Source organism: Numida meleagris, chromosome 25 (assembly GCF_002078875.1).
Source record: "Numida meleagris isolate 19003 breed g44 Domestic line chromosome 25, NumMel1.0, whole genome shotgun sequence".
Classification (NCBI taxonomy): domain Eukaryota; kingdom Metazoa; phylum Chordata; class Aves; order Galliformes; family Numididae; genus Numida; species Numida meleagris.
The window spans coordinates 2,935,799-2,952,915 of record NC_034433.1 but is presented as its reverse complement, the minus strand read 5'-3'; the positions used below and the strand labels follow the sequence as shown (position 1 = coordinate 2,952,915).

Here is a 17,117-nt window from a genome sequence, read left to right as displayed (position 1 = left end):
CTGTTGGTGTGCATGGTGGGAGCTCAGCTCGGCCCCAGCAGCATGCAATGGGAGCATCCCTGCAAAGCACCAGGACTGCGTTTTGAGCAGGGTGTGGGTATGGGTCAGTTTCAGCAGGAGGTGCTTGGTGGGGGCTATGAGCGCTTCCAGAGGTGCTGCCACCACCCCCAATGCAGACAGAGCCTGTGCCAGCAGCCCCATGCTGCTGTGGTTCTGCATTGTAGTGAGAGCGGTGCTAGAGGAAAGGTGAGCATGTCATCAAGATCCCAGCTGGCAATTTCCTATCCTTCCTTAATGGACTGGACGTGGTCCCCATAACTATAAATTTTCCTGGCTTGGGTCAGTTGAAATGGGAGGCGTAATGCTAGAGACGGGCACATTTTTGTTTTATTTTTGCACTCTGTGCAATCACATTGATGGCAGCGCTGTAACAGTCCTGAATTATGGGTGACCAGAGAAAAAGAAGGCATCTCCTGCACTCCCCGTTGTTATTGTCTCTGGGTGCAGGGCAAAATGTGTAGGCTCTGGGCTAGATTGTGTAAATCTCGTTAGAAAGCCATTCCCAGCTAATGAAACCCTGGGAGAGAGGGATTTGCCTTCCCAGCCTCCAGCCTGGTAGCAGGGCTGGAATCAATCCATGGCCGCGCCGTGTGCTCGCTCCCCTCTCCCACGCTGCGTGCTGCTGCAGCCGCGGGTCAGCGATTTGTTGCGTCTGCACCTGAGCGCTTCCCGGTGACAATTACCTCCTCGGAAGGAGACTATAAACTAAAAACCACCATGCAGAGAAAGCTCACCTGTCTTTACGCCGTGCAGGGAAGCAGCGAGCAGACGTGTAAATAATTGCGCCTTCCCCGCCGTGCGCCTGCTCGCAGCCTGCTTGGCAGCGTGCATTAATTCAAGGCACCGGCGCTGCTGGGGGAGAGCGGCTGGAGCGAAGGATCTGAGCTAAGCACGTCTCATCTGCCCCTGTTTCTGCAGCCTGCGAATGTGCCAGAGCCACAGATCTCACTCGGGGTCGGGTTTGTTTGGCTGCGATTTTCCTTGCTCCGAGTGAGGGTTTAGCGGCGCCCGCTGCGCGAGATGCGCTGCGCTTTGTGCTTCGTGCTTGATGGGCACTGCGGTGGTTGCTGGAGCCTGGAGCGTGTCTGCCGTGGTAGTGGTGTTCATGCAAGGAGCAAGCAGAGCTCTTGCAGTGCAGGCTCCTGATCTGCAGCCTTGATGTGTGCACCGATCCTGCAGGTCACTGGGGAGGTTTGGGGACTGGGCACGCTGCCGTCGGGTACCAGCAGGGCCCTGCCCCCTCTGCTTGCAGCATCCAAGCATCACTGCCTTGCAGTGAGTGCTGTAATGAAACAGCCGCGCTGTGCTGTGCAACCTGGGACACGTGCTGTGCAGCACGAGGTGCTGCTGGACACGAGGTCATCTGTGCCTGTTTGTCACCGAGGCTGGAGAACGCAGCCCTCCGTGCAGCTGTGCAACAGCTGAGGTGGAATTGTGCTGGTGGGAAAGCACGCGGGCCATGGCTGCGTTGTTCTGCATTCTGTCTCCCTCCTGTCCCTAAGAACAGAGGGGATCCTGTGTGTGTAATGCAGTCTCGGAAGGTTTGAATACTTTTTTTCTGCTCTAACTAATCTTTTTAAATGCTTGACAGCCTCGTGTTCTGTAATTGAATGCATTTTATTTAGAAAATAACATTTAGTGCCACTTTGGATTTCCAATTATTCTTCAGTCGGGTTTTGAGGGCCCGACGCCTTTCTCATTTTGATACTCACCAATGATGGTAACATCAGAGCAAGCAAACAGCAAATTGTCTGTGCCTCTGATTGCTGGGCTCGGGGGGAGCAGCAGGGCCTCACTGAGCCTCAGCCATTGAGCAGAATGGCAGCATTGCACCAGCAGCAGAAGTGCCATTGCCCCGTGCCGCTGCTGTATGCCACTGCCTGTCCTATTCTTCCCACCGTGTGCCACTTCTGCAGGCTCATGCCCAGCAGGTGAGGGCAGAGGGGCAGTGCTCCTGCAGCCTGAATGGCTCCTGCAGGGGCAGCTTTGGTGCTGCCCCACTCCCAGCAGCCAAGCAAGGTGACGGGTAAGCAGGGATCCAAGGGAGCACAACCTGGGGGTGCCGTGCTGCTCCACCGCTCGCTGCCCGCTGCTCACTCTGAGTGCATCTCCTTCCTACCCCTGCTCCTGCCAGTTTTGTGAGAAAAGAATAAAGAGGGGAAGCAGGTAACTGCAGAGGTTCATTTGCCAACTTCAGCTGCCGGCACCTCGGAAATAGAGCCATCAGTCCGTTCCTCCTTAGTGCTGGGCTGCACGGGCAGCTTCCCATTTGCAGCATGGTTTATTTATTATTTTTGCAGGGAGGGCTCTGCAGGTGCATCTGTTTTTCCCAGGGGTGTCCCTTGCACTGCTGTGCCCCTTGGGTGCAGCTCCCCACAGGAGCTTTCCCATCCACTGCCTTTGCTTGGGTTGGGGTTCGCATCCTGCTGGACCTTGGCTTCTCCAGCCCTGCAGGAAAACACGACCAGAGAGAAAGTTCTGCTTGGAAGTGCTGGGAGCTCGTTCACAGGGCAGGAGGGCAGCACCATGGTGGTTCTGCTGCCTTATCCTCATTGGGGTCAAAGCAGCCCTGGCCCCGGTGCCCAACACTCGCACTGCGCTGTGCTGCGCTGCCCAGCATCTGGGAAAAGAATGTTGAGGGCTGCTGTGCAAACCAGCTGCCGTCTGAGCAGCCTTTGTTTCCAGTGTAAATCTGCTGAAGGGAATGATTTAACCTCTATTTCTTCTTTTCATTGCATCATTTCATTAAATAAGATTTATACAGGTTTAGCACTGTAAAAGATCACCCATCTCCTGGGCTGGGGGCAGAGCTGGGTGCCTTGCTCCTTCCCATGTCCCTGCTTCACCCATTGTTTCAGGGTTGAAAGCACAGAGGCTGCCTGTCAACAGTTTACGGGTGTTCAGCCCGGTTCTGTGATGAATGGGACGGGGAACCACAGACCCATGCCCCAGGAAAGGGAAAAGGGAAAAAAAAAAGGGTAGGGAGATGGGCCTGAGAGCAAAAACAGCAGCAACAATCTGGAGAGAAACAAACTGATTTACTAAACAAGATATCGGAATGCAAAACAACACACTATGATACAATATAATTACAATTTAAGCTGATAAATCCAATACAATGAGAGAGAATGTCCAAAAATGAAGGTAGGCCTTACTCTACTACCAACAATAAGACGGCTGGGGAACGAGGTGCTGCCAGGATGAGAGATGGGCGGAAAAGAGAACAAAGTCTCATGATCTGCGAGTTTTTATCTTTCCCTCTGTCCGGAAAATGGTAACAGGGTCGCAAAGCCCCCTGGGGAACGTAGTAGTCCTTCTCTTCTGAGAACCAGGTACACACACTACATGATGTTATGATGTGGAATACCGATAACCGAAAATCATAAAGCCATGACAATCCCCAGCAGGTAAATGCCACCAAGCACCCAGGAGCCACCTGCCCCCGACCTCTTCACTAGAAGAGCTTCTGATCAGGTTCATTTCACGTTCCCTGGGTGGGAAGGAGGACGCTGAGCTGCAGAGCGCAGAGTGCAGTGCTGTGAGCAGCAGGTTCTAAGCAAACGATGCTTGGCTCCTGCACAGAAATGCAGGGACTCAGTGCAGTGATTGGGACCAGCCCTGTGCAGCAGTTGCCCTCAATGCTGGAGATGTTGGAGATGTGCTGGAAGTGCTGCCTGGTGCTCGGGAAGGGAGGAAGGGGGAGCTCCCAGCCCTGCTCTCAGCTCTGCAAGGTCTGCTGTCCCCCTGGGGAGGGATAAGCTGTGTGAGCGCTGGGGAGGGAGGAGGAAATGTCTTTTAACAGTAAATATGGCCTTGTTATTTATCAATGCAGAGTAATTGAAGTAATTTCATGTCGTTTTTAAATGCAGTGCCTAGGGATCTAATCTATCTGTCTAATATTAATGGGTAATATTTGGTTGCCTCATTCATTCATTACTGTTTTCATTAAGACTCTAATCCCATTTAGGAGTCTGTTTGTCATGTTAAACTCCTCTGTTTTATCTTAGCCTGCCACGATCCTTTTAGCAACTTCACTGAATGCATGAGTTCTGGGCTGGCAGCTCGGGGGGGGGGGGGCTCTGCAGCGAGTTCTGTGGGGAGAGGGGAGCAGAGAGCTGAGGGCAAAGCAGCGATTTCAATAAGCTCAGCCCAGCACCCAGTGTTTGCTGAACTCCGAACTGTAACACCAGGCATAAATGCAAAATGGTGCAGAATTCTGTATTCACCGCTTGCCCGCAAAATGGAGAGGGAAAGAAGTGTGCACTTAATAATTATTCGTGTTCATTCGTTTTCTGCCCTTCTCTTAAAACACGCTGGTGTCTGCAGGGAAGCGTGCTGCGATTGCACGGCACGAGGCGAGCACTGGACGCGGGCCACGAACTGATGCGAGATGAAAGTTCACTGCATCGCTCTGATCCCTGCACTGAGCCCCACCTGAGCCCAGACATTTTGGAAAGCGTTCCCCTTTCATCCTTATTAATTAGTTCCCCAGGGGCTTGGGCTAATCAGCACAAAGGAGGGGTCCCAGCGGCAGGGCGGTCTCGCGGTGCCATTTGTCAGAAGTCGGTGCCAGCGTTTGGAGATGGCCACTCCTGGTGGCAGTGGCAATGCAGATGGGTGGGAGCCAACTGCTGCACACGTGTTGGGAAAAGCACCCCAGTGTGTGCAGCTGGGAACTGTGCTCGTCCTGCTTGGGAAGCATCTGGGTCCCTGCGCTCCACCGCTTCTCATCCTGCAAAGGCGCAGATGAGGTCCTTCCAGCAGTGAAGCCACGCTCACTGCCAAGGTTGCTTGGATCAGAGTTGAAGGGACTTTCTCTGCATGCTTCTGTGATGCTGCAATTCAAGAATCCCCCCATAGCCATGGAAACTCCATCCCTGCGCCCTCTCCCACTATCTGCCCAATGCTGTGGGTGTCCGTGGTCACCAAACCGCCCCATGGGAAAGCAGAGAGGGGCCCTGCTCCATGCCGGGACCCCACGGATGGGGTCTTCCTGCCCCGGGATGCTCTGCAGTGCTGCTGGGGGGCTCCCTTAGTGCTGCTTCATTCAAACTTTTGCTTCCCTCCCATCCCGCTGCTGCCCTGCACTAGGCACTCAGTGGCTGTCGGGCTGCAGCGGTGTGAGCTCAGCTCTGGCCCTGCTCGGTGCAGGGAGAGGTGGAATCTTGAGGACCTGAGGTCCCTGCAGCGCTTTCTGGGGCAGGAGGGAGGAGGAGCAGCGGGAAGAAAAGTGCCAAACTTTGTACAAACTCCTGAGAAAGTTTGGCTTTCCCCTGCTCTGTCACCTTGATGCGTTCATGGCTGGGGCTGGAGAACCCGTGCTCCTGCCCACAGGCCTCCCGCAGCAGCACAAAGCAGCGGCATTGTTGCATGAATGAAGAAAGAATCACAGTGGAAAGTTCATCAAGCCCGGGCTCCTGCTGGCTGAGTGATAGATAGCTTTAATTACACAGGGCTGGCCAGCACCTCCCCATTCAACACCAATTTCCCAGGGCTGTGCAGTGCAGTGGGGACGGGGCACGCGGGCTGGCAGCGGGTGCTCTGCGCTGCTCTGTTGGCCATGGGGGTATTTCTGCATCAAGAACTGGGTTGCTACCCAGGGGGGGGATATCCCCCTTGGCAGGGCATCCCGTGGCAATCAGCGTTGCGCGGTGCTGAGTGATGTGCACCACACATGCAAAATGAGACCCAGCTCCCGTGCTCTCCTCCCCATGCCCTTCCCCAGCGCTGCAGCTCTCCGTGCAGCCGGGCTCTGTGCACGCCCAGCTCCCCCGCACGCGTCCCGCCAGCTCCGGCTCTGCTGGGAAAACACACCCCCAACCCCTGCGCGATTTTTGTTGTCGGCGAAGCCGTCGAGTAGGGCTCAGGAAACAAGAAGAATAGCGGCCCTATTGGTGTCATGTTTAGAGAGGAACTGGGTTCTCACTGTGTCAACAGCACTTGGCGTGACAGCGGCCTTTGTGGGGCGCACACTGCTCCTTTCAGTGCCGCCCAGCTGCTGCCAGCCGCGGGCCGGCCCCGCGCAGGAACTGCTCCTTCCCTGCCTCCTTGCCTATCTGGTTCCCTTCTTCTTGTGTGGAAATGCTGTGCGTGCACCGGTTTGAGGGATCCCAAAGCAGGAGCAGGAAGATGGCTTTGGCTGTTGGGATTTGTGCGTATTTGTGAAGGGTGTAGGGTCCTTGAAGTGCGTGCTACGGACAGCGGTGGCCCCGCAGTCTTTTGCACAATCGATGAACATGAACCTGGGCTTGGGCGAGTTCACAGCCACCCCAATGCTGCTGCCCAATTCTGCTGCCCAGCACTGGGGAAGCTGGCCAAGGCTTGCCAGAACCTCACATCACCATTAAATGGATGCAGGGCTGTCGCTGTGCTGCTGCTCCAGGACCATCCCCTGGGTCCTGTTAGTGGAAGTGTCCCTGTGCTGGAGGTGGCAGTGATCCGTGAGCAGCTGATCCTCACTTGCTGCTCCAGGGGCGCAGGATCTGGGGGCCGTGGGGGCAGTGCACTTTGTTCAGCTCCGTTGCAATTCACTGCAGTCCCACCTCGGGCTGCAGGGATGGTGCAGGGAGGGGCTGCAGGAGCACCACACCTTGTGGGAGTGGTAGGGAATGGTCTGAAAGACGGCAGAGGAATTGCAGCTGTTTGGTCAAGCAATGATACTTGGCTAAATGCCTAAATTTGAGCATTTGGGGTTTTTAATGCTGATAAATAGATCAGGACCAGGCTGTGTCTCGGTGATGTGTCCCACTGGGCTGGGTGAGCTGCACCTCACAGTTTCTGACAGTTCAGTACATAGCATTCCCTACTGTTCACCAACTTCTGCACAGGTGTCGGCCTGAGCTCCAAGCCTGTGAGTCGCTTTTGTGTTGCTTAACCCACCACCCCGTGCAGCTGCTCTGGGCCACCAGACCCACTGAGTCTGTGCTTGTCCCTTGTCCCCTGCAGGTGTCCCGAGTGCCTGTGGAGTCCTGTGAGCAGTACACGACCTGTGCAGAGTGCCTGAGCTCGGGGGACCCGCACTGCGGCTGGTGCACGCTGCATCACACGTAAGTCTGACTGTAGCAATAGAGCACCTCTCAGCAGCACCCAGTGTTTCCCGTGCAAAAAGCAAAATGAGGCCGAAGTCCCTCGAACCCATCCTTTCCTTCCCCTGAGTGTTTCCTGCATTGCAGCTTGAATAGCATTGAAGATCCCTGAGCTCCTGAAGGAAGGCACATTCCTTCTTTAGGAGAGTGGCTTGCACGCAGCACACAGGGAGGTGCCATGGGACGGTGCAAAAAAGCAGAACTGAAACCTGGGGGGAGCAGAGCCGTTGCATTTTGCACGTTCCCTGTTGCTCGAGCCGCCAGTCCCTCCTGATTAACGGGGAATTTTTAGAGACGAGAGTGGGTTTAATGGCATGAGCAGGACTTTGGAACGGAGAGCAGCACCGAGCCTCACTCAGCAGAGCTGGAAGAGCTGCTGTAACGCAGCGTGGTGAGGGCAGAGAGCAGCAGCTGCAGCTGTCCCGGGGGGCAGAGCTGCACGTCCCGGGCACTGCAGTGAGGGCTGTTCCCAGGGGCACTGCGGGAAATGCGCTCTGCATTCAGGAGGTGTTTGGGCTCTTTCTTTCCCTCACTACCAGAATGATCACTTCCTATGGCGGAAGGGGGACCACCAGGCAAACGCTGATGGGGGGAGGAAGGGCAAACCCGGAGGATACAGGAGGAGAGGAATAGAAATCCCTCCGGCCCCGTGCCAGCTTGCAAAGCAGCCCCCTTACATGCATGGAAATCGGGGCGGAGGCAGAGCAGAGTTCAGGGCCCCGCACAATGACGCTTGGCCACATGCCTGAGCAGCAGGTGTTGGAAGGAGAGAGAGGAAGAAGGCAGGCTCGAATGCAAAATCCGGCCTGGATTAGGGACTTGCGTGCTTTGGGGTGCAAAACAGCTTCCAGCGCCCACCAGGGCTCGTTTGGCTTGTAAAGAGTTGGTGCTGCATTGAGGGAAATATGGGGAAACCATTGCAGGGGCATCCCCGGTGCGCACAGCCCTGGTGCCGTGCCTGCACCGTGCCCCCAGGTGGCATTCTGCACAGGGTCCCTGCTGGCTGCAGGCTGCAGGCAGGTTGGGTGGATGTGCCTCTGCTGCTGCTCCTTGCACCCCCGTAGCATCTCCTCTGCAAGGATCAGCGAGTGCTTTCCTGATGCTAATGAACTGCATCTTCATAAGCCACCTGGGAAGCAGGTAAAGGTTGTTATCTTCATTTTGCAGAGAGAAAACTCTCAATGTCAAGAGGAGAGCAGAGTGCTGTTTCCTCTGCCCACTTGGCTGTGACATTTGGGCATTAGCATCCTCCCGCCAACACTTTCTTCCCTGATGTCAATTCTCAGCCCTGCACCTCCTGCTCTGCTTGAAGCAATGATCATGTTTTTAGCCTTTGTCTTAAGCTGTAAATAATTGAGTTTATCTTGCTCTTCCTGAAGCCTCTGTCATATTTGTTGGGAGGCCCCAAGCGCCGGAGTGTTTGTATTTAATTTGTCATCTTTCTCCTCTAACTCGTGCATTCCCCCCCCGCCAGCTGCTCCAGCTGCTCGTGGCTCGGTGAGGGCAGGCTGGGATGCTCCCGCCGTGCTCTGAGGGCTGCCAAAGCGTTCCCGTTCACTGTGGGTTCTGGATTGTAAATAGCGACGCGTCGGATGTGTGAGATGGATGCAGGGAGCAGTGCCTGCTCCAGGTGTGCTGCTGCCAGAGCCCCGAGTTAGGGATTGAGGCTCCGTTGTGTGGTGGGATGCTTGCACGCACACGTGCACACTCAGATTTGAAGAGCAGCGGTGCTCAGGAGTGAGCTGTCTGCGGGGATTGCAGTGGTGCACACGTGTGGGTGACTCCATGCACACACGTGATTTGGGCCACCCAGGACACAGGGTGTTTCACAAGGTGCTCAGCCACCTGTATGTGGCAGGTGCTCGTTGTCCTGCAGAGCTCCCCAGCATTCTCCCCATGGCAGGAGGAAGGCTCGCTCCTCCTCCTCTCATTCAAGCAGCTCCTTGGGAGCAAGCAGAGGCCTCGAGGAGATCGTTAAAGACTCTCTTCATCCCCATGGGATCCAAAACCCGCAAGGCTCTTCCATATGCTGCTCTCTGCAAGTCTGTTATTGTCTACAGACCTATTTATCTCTGTTAGAGCTGTTGCCATAAATAGTATGATAAAAAAAAGAGCCATTCCGGCGAGTCAATGAGATAAAGGCTCCAGTCAAGAGCTCACTTTAAAGCTATCTCAAAGATTCACTTAAACCTCAATAACTCTTCCTTTGGCAGCGTTCATATTTAGTTCCGTTATACTCCAAAAAAAAAAAAAAAAGAAGAGGTGAGGGGTTGAGGAGAGCAGCAGTGTGTGCCGGGTGTCACTGCGGGCACTGGGAGGGGAAAGGGTGAAGTTTGCTTTTCTTATTGGAACACTGATGGCACTTGGGGCTGCATCCCCCGACCTCTGCACCACGATTGTGAATGGGGTCCGAGATCATCGCTGCGTGCCAAGTGGTGAAGTTTGCGGGTAGTTCATTAATGCCATCAGCATCAGCAGGGCACTGTGTCACTGCTGCCGGGGAGTGGGTTTGGAAGAGAGAGAATCTGCCCACATGGCACGGAATGGAGAATCCCTGAGGAATCCCAGCACTGTGCTGTGCTGTGCAATATCTGTCGGAGATGTGAGCAATCCCTCCCTGGTTTCCCGGTGGGCACTCCACTACTGCTGGCATTAACCCAGGCACACGTTTCCCTATAGCAGCCATAGCTGCAGCCATGGCACTGCCATGCCTTCCACTTCAGAGCTGTTTCCATCCCCTCCCCGTTCTCACACTGGATTTGTTTTTCGCGTCTTACCCCAGTTCTGCATCAGCGTTTCATTCTGCTCTGAGGACACCTGCCCTAGGAAAACAGGGATCATGGGATGCATTCCTGAGGGTAGGAACAGGAGGGATCTGGGAGCAGGGCAGGGCAGCTGGTGAGGAGCAGCCTGCAGCCGATGGAGAGGAAATCCCTGCTCCTGGCACAATGCGCTCCTCAGCGCCAGGAAAAGACGATTAACGAGCTGTATGTTTTTGTTTTAATTGGAACGGAGGCATCACCTTGTTACTGCCTGTTCCTGCTTTACGTTTTATTTTCTGCGCCTCTTGTGAATTTATGGCTTGCAGGGACGAGGTGTGCAGTGCCCTTTGGTCCTAACCTGGCGATCCGTGCCTGGTCCTGGGCAGAGCATCACCCCCAGTCCCAAGACTCTGCTCACCTTGAGGCTCCGTGTGCTGATGTGCATTGCCGTGTGCTGACGATGTGCACTGCCGTGTGCCCCCCAGGTGCTCCCCCCGGGACAGCTGTGAGCGGGCCGACGAGCCGCACCGCTTTGCCGACAGCATCGGGCAGTGCATGAGCATCATGGTGCAGCCCAGCAGCATCTCCGTGTCGCAGCACAGCCTGCCGGTAAGCACTCCGCTCTCCAGCCTTTCTCCCCTCCCCACTGCACAACTGTTTTCCCATGAAGTCAGGCTTGCAGAGGGATGGGTAAGGAGAGCCGGGGGGGAGAAGGGGGTGTAGGGAATCGCAGCAACAAATTCCCCTTCCCCGTGGGCCCCAGCTCACATTTCTCTCGGTTCAGTTTCATGAACTGTTGAAAGGAAAGGCTTTGTTTCTCCAGAAGCTGTGCCCAGTGCTGGCTCTTTGAGCCTCCCAGCTGCTTCTCCTGAGCTCCCGGTGCCCGTGGATGGGATGCAGCAGCTGCAGCCTCTCCTGGGGCCGGGCTGTGTGGGGAGCTCACTGCTGCTGCATGTTCTAGGAGCTGCTCCCAGCTATGCAGGTTCCTGATGCAGTTGAGGGTAGCAAGGGTTTTGTAGAGCAAGCAGCTCCCTGAATTGCAGAGGCTCAGCGAGGTGTTCACACATCATTAAACTGTGCATCATCAGATGCCATCCAGAGAGACCTGGACAGGTTCAAAAATTGCGCCCACGAGAACTGAATGGGATTCAAGAAAGCCCAGTGCAAGGTGTCAATCCCAGGTCTGTGTACAGAGTGAGATTTGAAGGGCTCGGTCGCAGCGGGAAGCAGCAGCGCTGGCGGCACGGAGCAGTTCAGGGCTGTGCCACCAATGCTGCTGCTGTTCTGTGCCCCAAATGCAGCTCAGCCTGCTGGTGAGTGATGCCCCGGACCTGGCGGCCGGCGTCACCTGCCTCTTTGGGAACCTGACGGAGGTGGAGGGCCAGGTGGTGGGCAGCCGCGTGGTGTGCGTCTCGCCGGCCGCGAGGGATGTCCCGGCCATACCCGTGGATCAAGGTGAGCGAACAGCTTGGGGTGGTTCCCTTCCTTAACGTCACCGCTGTCGTGCTTTTCTCTTGCACTTGCTTAAAAGTCATTTTCCCCTTGGCGTCCTTCCGGGTGTCAGCTGTGCTCATTGATGTCTTTGCGTCTCCGGGACGCGATATGGAGACTGAGAAGTGGTGAACTCTGGGAGCCGAGGCCCGCAGTGGTGGCAGGGCTACTGCGGATGTACCACAGCACAGCAATCTGCTCTTAATTAACTCAGGGCCGAGGCTCCCAAAAAGCACTGCTAACGGCCTTGCTTCCAGTGTTGTCTTCTATTCTAGTCTTGGGCTAGGCTGAGTTAGTTTGCTTTTGTATTGGAGGCACAAGTCCGATACGGAACGGGATGTCATCCTGAACTTGTTTCAGCTGTGACCTAAGGCAGACCCCCACCTCTCCCATGCATTTTGCTGTCAGCCCCTATCTGGGTCAGGGGGCTTGTGGCCTGCGTCCCCTGTGCTCCCCCATTACCTCTGGGCACTGACTGGCTCTGTCCTGCTCTGCAGACTGGTTTGGCGTGGTGCTGCAGCTGAAGTCGCAGGAGACGGGGAGAACGTTTGTCAGCACGGAGTTCAAGTTCTACAACTGCAGTGCCCACCAGCTGTGAGTGCCCACCCTCCTTTCTGGGGGGGGGGGGGGGGGGCGGATCCTGGTGGGAACGGGGTGCACCATCCAGCCGGGTGCAGGCAGCAGCTGGGTGCTTTGTACCTGCCGTGGATGGAACCTCCAGCTCCCTGCCCTCTGAGCAGCCTGCAGCTCTCCTGCCTGCTGAGACACAGGCTGCAGGAGCCTGAAAAAACCTTAACCTGCTGGTGCCCCCAAGCTGCTCCATCCTGCAACTGTGAATGTGGATGCTCTCAGAGGATGAAGCAGAGCCAGGTCCAGGAGGTGGGCTGGGAGCAGCAGGGCAGAGCCCGGCACAGCAGCAGTGCTGGGCTGGAAGGCTCCGTGCTGCTTTGAGCACGGTGTGTGCTCTTCAGCCCCCTGCTCTGCTCGCCCTGGCAGGCTGTGTGTAGCTGGCCAGCTGCGCGGGTGTGTGTGTGTGCATCTGAAGCATTTATAGATTTCTCTTAGGAAGCACAGCAAGCACCAAAGCAGCCAAATGAAAGGCACACAGGAGCTGGCACAGGTCGGCCACCAAGCAGCAGTGCCTACAGAGCAGGCTGCGTCTCCCACTGCAGGGCTCAGCCCTCAGCTCTGCTTTTGGAGCGCGGTTTGCTGCCCGGTAGGAGTTGAGAAGTGCCAGCACGGGGTCACTGACTTTCTGCCCTGGATTTGAAGCCTTGAGCTATGAGACTTCCCCTACTGCACTTGGAAGAGGGCTGTGTGCTCTGATGAGCTTGGCTAGCATGGAGTTTTTGTAGGCATGCTTTCAATACATGTATTTTTTGAGCCACCATGCACAGCAGAGGCACTGAGATGAAAGGAGCCCAGGGGGTCCTCCAGCCCCCACTGCTGCCTCTCCCAGCAGGCATCCCCTGCTCCAGTGCCTCCTGTGATGCTGCAGTTTTGTGCAGCTCTGTCTTTGCACCCTGTCCCTCAGTCACAGCATCTCCTGCTCCTGCCAGCCCTTACAGTCCGGTCTGCGTCTCTGCTGGGTCCTCACCTGGTCGGATTTGCCTGAGAGGTGACTTTGTGGGACCCCTATTTTCTCCTCATCGTGGAGGTTTGAATCAGGAGATGCAGTGCATCTTTTCTGTCACTTGGCTCCATCTGAGCATGCCTTTCTCAAAGCTCGTGTTTGGAGATAAAGTGTGAACATGGTTGTAAATTCTGTAGCGCTTACATCATCCTGAGCTCATTATCAGCGAGTTCAACAAGGGCATGAGCCAGCCTTGCAGGAGTGAATCACAACATGTGAAAAGCAGAAAGGAAAACGGGCCTGAGGCAGCATGGGAAGGGGACCTATTGATCAGAGACCCTTCCCTGCAGCATGGCAGAGCGGGCAGGGGAGCAGCTGTAGCCACACAGCAGCACACCCAGCAACTGTGGTGCATGGAGCATGCACCCTGCTGGCATCTGGAGCTGGCTGGAGGGGCAGAGGGCTTTGCACCTGGTCAGGAAGGGCTGGGTTTTGCAGACAGCTTCTGCTAGACTCTGTGTTGGGTGCAGTTGTTGTGAGCTCACCACGCTCAGCGCTCAGGTGCGTGAATTCCTGCGTGGTCGGGGACCTCACTGGTGGCTTCTGCTTTAAGTCCATTTTAACAAGGTAAGGAAGAGATGCACTGGAGACATGGACTCATTCTTGAAGCAAAGGAGAGGCAGCAGTCCTTAAAGCCAGATCAGATCGAGAGACCTTGTTCTGGCTCCGGACTGGCCCAGCCCTTGCAGCACGGGGCTCCCAGCCTGCTAATCCCCCCCTCAGCAACCCCTCCTTTCTCCCCCAGGTGCCTCTCCTGCGTGAACAGCGCTTTCCGCTGCCACTGGTGCAAGTACCGCAACCTGTGCACCCACGACCCCACCACCTGCTCCTTCCAGGAGGGACGGATCAACGTCTCGGAGGTACCACAACCTGCCTTCAGCTCTTTCTTGGTTGCTTTCCCTGTGGCACCACGAGCAGAACCGGCACCGCGTGAAGCTTTTTGACTTCTCTCTGGTTTTGCATCTGGAAAGTGCAGCTGCAGCAGGAACACGGCGGCCAAGTGTTGGTGCAGCACAAGTGATGAGCCTCAGCCTGAATGCTGAAGCTGATCCCGCTTTCAATGTGTGGGTCTGCTCAGGTTCAGTAATAACCATAATTAATCTTTCAGTTGCTGTAGAGCTTTCCTTCAGGATCTTGGGGGCTTTGTCAAGCATGCAGGGATGTGCCCAGCAATGAGTGCAGTGCAGAGCTGCTGGTGGGACTCGTGGTGCCTCGTTCTGGGGCTGCTGGCAGCTCTGCAGTCAGGGCTGGAACCCGACTGCAAACTGATTAAGAATTACAGATGTGAACAGCCCCAGAGTTTGGAAAACAGAAGTGCTTCAGGTTCCAGCACTGAAGACCAGGAGCCATCTCTCTTAGCAGTTAATCAAAGGTGTGGGGCTCCATTCCAAAAATGCTTTTAACAGTTAGAAGGAGGCAAAGCCCATTATCAGCTTTGCCAGATCTTCTGTATTTCCTGAGGTAGATGGATCCACGGAGGAGAAGAGTTCGTTAGCACAGATTCCCAACCAATGTTACCACCAACCCCACAGTTTGGGATCTTTGCATCTTGTCCGCTGCCTTGTAGCTGTAACCCAGCAGCAGTGGGGCTGAGACAGAGCTGCACGGTGCTCTGCTGTGGTTTCACCCCCCCAGGCAGGGGCTGGCTGGTCCCCCTGCCCCTACTCAGAGCTCTGGGGCAGCTGGAGGACTCCTGGGGATGGGACGGGCAATGCATGGTGCAGGCCCCATGCCACCCCCAGCGGGGACCATGGGATGCACTCACACAGCGCCTTGAAGAGCCTCGTGCAGGGTACAGACATCCAAGGAGAAGCGTCCGCTCTGGGGACAAACCAAAAGCTTTGCCAGTCCAGTTCAAAGCCAAGAGACTTCCTCTTAAGATAACAGGAGAAAGCAGAACCTTTGCTTTCGCTTCTCTCAAGGGGTGCACGTTGTTTTTTTTGTGTTTTTTTTTTCTCCTTCACACTCAAAGCACTGCTTTCTTCCCAGGCTGTACAATTGGAGTTCTCACTTTTATAGGTCTCCTGCCCCAGGATATCACGAGTGTTTGACAAGTCTCTGCTAAAGTAGGACACGTCCCCTCGCTTTGCTCCAGGAGCGCGTGGGACTTCCCAGGGGTTGTACCTCTGCCTGTCCCCGCTGGCTGACGGGCAATCACAGCTCAAAGGCTTTGTCTTCCCCATCCTTCAGAGTTTGTTTCTTAGCCAGGACGTTATATGATAATGTAACACCTAGCGATGATTTTTGATAAAGGCAAACGATGCTGATAGAAATACGCCACCACTTCTGGTGGAATGCTTCCACCTGCTTCTCTGCACCCCTGAACACGCAGGCAAAGCCAACCACCCAAACCGAAGTGTTTGCTTATCTGAGGTGAATGAATGGCTGCTAGTGTACATGAGGCTCTCCTAATGCCCTGACTGTGGGCATTCCACTCCTGCATCAAATAAGTGCCTCCTAAAGAGTTTCCTCTCCTAAAGCAATTCCAGTTGCAGTGTCCTCAATGTATTGGCAACATGTCTGCGCTTGTCAGCATCGCTCCCTTTGTAGCCCAAGGTCTGTTGTGCACGGAGTCCTTTGCAGAGCTTCAGCCCCCAGGGGACACACGTGGAGCTCTGGGACTTGTGCCTATAACATCATTTTAGCACGTCCTGGGGGCTGGGTTTGTGTGTGTGTGGCTTATGGCCATAGGATGTGTGGCCGTAAATACGCAAAACACAGAGATGAAGTGGAATGTAGGCACAAACGTAGTCATACCCCCATCTCGATGGAGAGCTAGAACCAAATAAATCCTATTAGTTTCCCAGAACGTGGGATCCCTTCCCGCTTTGATGTGTGGATAATGCCATTTCCACATGTGAGATGCTGAATCAGGGGAGCGGAGCATTTCACAGTCTGGAAGTTAAGTGCAGAACCAGATTTAAGCTCTGTTCTGACTCCGTGGATTTGGGATTTAAATTATTGCTGCCTTTAGAGCAACATCTTTGCACCTGGCTATGCCCTTTGATGCTAAGCACCGCTCGATGCACCTTGGAGGATATAAAACAAATCAAACCTTCCTCGTACCTGTTCCTACTGCCCTCCATTTGAATGCCTCATTGGGAACTCTGGTGCATGGGACACAGGCAAGGGCTGCGTTCCTGTCCCCTGTAGTCATCGCATGGCTTTGCTGGGTCCCATCTCACTTCTGAGAGTGAAGCCCAGCACAAAGCAGTGCCAACAGTCCCGCTGCTGCTGCCTTGCTTTGCACGTCTGGTTTCTAAGGAGCGAGGTCTGCTCTCCTCTTCGGTGGCATAAATGGAGAGTAACGTGTCTCTGTGAGTGATGGGGACCGTAATTTATATCATTGGGAGCGCAACTGTGAGCCAAGGGTTTACATTCATCTGCCAGGATCGTTTATGTTCAGAGCTCTGAAATGCGTGCAGCTCGTTAACATTCGTAGAGGGCTTTCATCTTTTCAGATTAAAAAAAATGGAAAAAAATGCTGTTTTTCCTTCCATTTGGGTGAAATCCCTCCGTCAAATGCATTGCCTGCCATTTCCAGGCACTCATTCTTCCAAACAAGAGCAAGGTTTGACCCACTAAAAGCGCTCTGTTAAACACAAATAATAACCATGGGTGCTCTGCTCTGCTCCACAGGCAGATGCTTATCTCCAGCATTTAAGGTATTTATAGACCTCGGGATCTCTGAGACTAAAAAGTGTTGCAGAAGCATAAAATGTCTTTGTGAACTCTGCACTGCCCTTCATGCACTGCGTTTTCCCTGAGTCGGTGCCACCCGCGCATGGCTCGGATCCTCGGAGTTGTGTTTGTTCTGCTTTGCAGAAGTCAAGGAGGATAATGAGGGAATCCAGCAAGTGTTTGTTTAGGAGGAGGAGGTAATAACGGCCTTCCTCACTCGGGGCAGGATTTACTTCTCACGAATTAAAAAAAAAAACAACAGCAAAGTAAACTGAGGACGGTGGAGCAAATTGGGCATTCCGCAACGTGGCTGGGCACCTCGTGGTTTGCATCACCGTGCAATGAGGGGCTCCACTGCTGCTCCCCTGATGGTGGCTTGCCATGGAGCTGGGTGCAGGGAGGAGC

General features: G+C 54.8%; 1 protein-coding gene across 14 annotated transcripts in view; it reads left to right on the top strand.

Moving 5' to 3' along the window:
- The window catches only part of PLXNA2 (plexin A2), a 351,337-nt gene that overhangs the window by 294,894 nt on the left and 39,326 nt on the right, over positions 1 to 17,117 (top strand). For all 14 annotated transcript variants that reach the window (XM_021377558.1, XM_021377559.1, XM_021377560.1 and 11 more), the window contains 5 exons: positions 7,006 to 7,106; positions 10,393 to 10,516; positions 11,209 to 11,362; positions 11,896 to 11,992; positions 13,777 to 13,891. In XM_021377558.1, coding sequence (XP_021233233.1) covers positions 7,006 to 7,106; positions 10,393 to 10,516; positions 11,209 to 11,362; positions 11,896 to 11,992; positions 13,777 to 13,891 — 591 coding nt within the window. The remainder of the gene's footprint in view (positions 1 to 7,005; positions 7,107 to 10,392; positions 10,517 to 11,208; positions 11,363 to 11,895; positions 11,993 to 13,776; positions 13,892 to 17,117) is intronic.